Below are 3,288 nucleotides of genomic sequence, written 5' to 3' on the forward strand. Positions count from 1 at the left end.
ATGAGCTCACCAGTCCACACCAGTGCTCCCAGTTCAGCCCCCTGAGCTCACCAGGCCACACCAGTGCTCCCAGTCCATATCAATGTTTCCAGTCCAGTCTGGGGCGCTCCCCAGTCCACACCAGTGATCCCAGTTCAGCCTGGGGTGCTCCCAGTTCAGTCCCCTGAGCTCACCAGTGCACACCAGTGCTCCCAGTTCAATCCCCTGAGCTCACCAGTCCCCAGCAGTGCTCCCAGTCGAGCCTGCGGCTCTCCACAGTCCAGACAAGGCACTCCCCAGTCCACACCAGTGCTCCCAGTCTAGACTACGGTGCTCCCAGTTCAGCCTGTGGTGCTCCCAGTTCAACCCCCTGAGCTCCCCAGTCCACACCAGTGCTCCCAGTCCATCCCCCATGAGCTCACCAGTTCACACCAGTGCTCCCAATTCAGCCTGGGATGCTCCCCAATCCACACCAGTGCTCCCAGTCTAGAGTATGGTGCTCCCAGTTCAGCCCCCTGAGCTCCCCAGTCCACACCAGTGCTCCCAGTCTAGACTATGGTGCTCCCAGTTCAGCTCCCTGAGCTCACCAGTCCAGCCTGGGGCACTCTCCAGTCCACACCAGTGCTCCCAGTTCAGCCTGGGGCACTCACCAGTCCACACCAGTGCTCCCAGTTTAGCCCCCTGAGCTCACCAGTTCACACCAGTGCTCCCAGTTCAGCCTGGGGTGCTCACCAGTCCACACCAGTGCTCCCAGTTTAGCCCCCTGAGCTCACCAGTCCACACCAGTGCTCCCAGTTCAGTCCCCTGAGCTCACCAGTCCACACCAGTGAACCCCAGTCCATATCAATGTTTCCAGTCCAGCCTGGGATGCTCCCCAGTCCACACCAGTGCTCCCAGTCTAGACTACGGTGCTCCCAGTTCAGCCCTCTCAGCTCCCCAGTCCACATCAATGTCTCCAGTCCAGCTTGGGGCACTCACCAGTTCACACCAGTGCTCCCAGTCCAGCCTGGGGCACTCCCCAGTCCACACCAGTGCTCCCAGTTCAGTTTGAGATGCTCCCCAGTCCACACCAGTGCTCCCAGTCTAGACTACGGTGCTCCCAGTTCAGCCCCCTGAGCTCACCAGTCCAGCTTGGGGCACTCTCCAGTCCACACCAGTGCTCCCAGTTCAGCCCTCTCAGCTCCCCAGTCCACACCAGTGCTCCCAGTCCAGCCTGGGGCACTTCCCATTTCAGACAGGGCACTCACCAGTCCACACCAGTGCTCCCAGTCTAGACTACGGTGCTCCCAGTTCAGCTCCCTGAGCTCACCAGTCCACACCAGTGCTCCCAGTCCAGCTTGGGGCACTCCCCAGTCCACACCAGTGCTCCCAGTTCAGTGCCCTGAGCTCACCAGTCCATACCAGTGATCCCCAGTCCATATCAATGTTTCCAGTCCAGTCTGGGGCGCTCCCCAGTCCACACCAGTGCTCCCAGTCTAGACAATAGTGCTCCCAGTCCAGACTATGGTGCTACCAGTCTGGCCCCCTGAGCTCAGCAGTCCACACCAGTGCTCCTAGTTCATACCCCTGAGCTCTCCAGTCCACACCAGTGCTCCAAATTCAGCCTGGGGCACTCTCCAGTCCACACCAGTGGTCCCAGTTCAGCTCAGCAGTCCACACCAGTGCTCCCAGTTCAGCCTGGGGCACTCACCAGTCCACACCAGTGCTCCCAGTCCAGCCCTCTGAGCTCACCAGTCCACACCAGTGCTCCCAGTCCAGCCCCATGAGCTCACCAGTGCACACCAGTGCTCCCAGTTCAGCTTGGGGCACTCCCCAGTCCAGACAAGGCACTCCCCAATTCACACCAGTGCTCCCAGTCTATACTGTGGTGCTCCCAGTTCAGCTCCCTGAGCTCCCCAGTCCAGCCTGGGGCACTCACCAATCCGCACCAGTGCTCCCAGTTCAGCCTGGGATGCTCACCAGTCCACACCAGTGCTCCCAGTCTAGACTACAGTGCTCCCAGTCTGGCCCCCTGAGCTCACCAGTCCACACCAGTGCTCCCAGTTCAGCCTGGCGCACTCTCCAGTCCAGACAAGGCACTCACCAGTCCACACCAGTGCTCCCAGTTCAATCCCCTGAGCTCACCAGTCCACACCAGTGCTCCCCAGTCCCTATCAATGTTTCCAGTCCGGTCTGGGGCGCTCCCCAGTCCACACCAGTGCTCCCAGTCTAGACAATAGTGCTCCCAGTCCAGACTGTGGTGCTCCCAGTTCAGCCCCCTGAGCTCCCAGTCCAGCCTGGGGCACTCACCAATTTGCACCAGTGCTCCCAGTCCAGCCTGGGGCACTCACCAGTCCACACCAGTGCTCCCAGTCCAGCCTGGGGTGCTCACCACTTGACTCCAGAGCTCCCAGTCCATCGCCCATGAGCTCACCAGTCCACACCAGTGCTCCCAGTCTAGAGTACGGTGCTCCCAGTTCAGTCCCCTGAGCTCACCAGTCCACACCAGTGCTCCCAGTTCAGCCCCCTGAGCTCACCAGTGCACACCAGTGCTCCCAGTTCAGCCTGAGGTGCTCCCCAGACCACACAAGGCGCTCCCCTGTACACACCAGTGCTCCCAGTTCAGCCCTCTCGGCTCCCCAGTCCACACCAGTGCTCCCAGTCCATCCGCCATGAGCTCCCCAGTCCACACCAGTGCTCCCAGTTCAGCCCCCTGAGCTCACCAGCCCACACCAGTGATCCCCAGTCCCTATCAATGTTTCCAGTCCAGTCTGGGGCGCTCCCCAGTCCACACCAGTGCTCCCAGTTCAGCTTGGGGCGCTCCCCAGTCCAGCTTGAGGCACTCACCAGTCCACACCAGTGCTCCCAGTCTAGACTATGGTGCTCCCAGTTCAGCTCCCTGAGCTCCCCAGTCCACTCCAGAGCTCCCAGTCCATCCCCCTGAGCTCACCAGTCCACACCAGTGCTCCCAGTTCAGCCCTCTCGGCTCCCCAGTCCACACCAGTGCTCCCAGTCCATCCCCATGAGCTCACCAGTCCACACCAGTGCTCCCAGTTCAGCTCCCAAAAGCTCCGTTAAGGTTTCGCTTTCGAGCCCCCGCCTCCTCCTGCCCAGACCCCGCCTCCTCCCGCCCAGACCCCGCCTCCTCCCGCCCAGACCCCGCCCCCTCCCGCCCAGACCCCGCCCAGACCCCGCCCAGACCCCGCCCTCTTTTGGAATCGCCTCTTTCTCCTCTCAACCCGCTCCAGCCCCCTCTGCCTGGCAACCGATGATGTCACCTCCGCTTTGACCAATCACAGACGTTATTTCAGGCGTGGGCGTGCCGGGATT

The 3,288-nt window shown here is 61.6% G+C and overlaps 1 protein-coding gene across 1 annotated transcript; it reads left to right on the top strand.

Annotated features, from left to right (window-relative positions):
* LOC135460886 (merozoite surface protein CMZ-8-like) lies at positions 1-3,036 on the top strand. Its single transcript, XM_064737853.1, is given in 3 exon segments — positions 1-96; positions 570-650; positions 2,881-3,036. Coding segments are annotated over 3 exon segments (333 nt in total).
* The last annotated feature ends 252 nt before the right edge of the window (positions 3,037-3,288 follow it).

The sequence above is a fragment of the Zonotrichia leucophrys genome, unplaced genomic scaffold, assembly GCF_028769735.1.
Source record: "Zonotrichia leucophrys gambelii isolate GWCS_2022_RI unplaced genomic scaffold, RI_Zleu_2.0 Scaffold_117_141768, whole genome shotgun sequence".
Lineage (NCBI taxonomy): Eukaryota > Metazoa > Chordata > Aves > Passeriformes > Passerellidae > Zonotrichia > Zonotrichia leucophrys.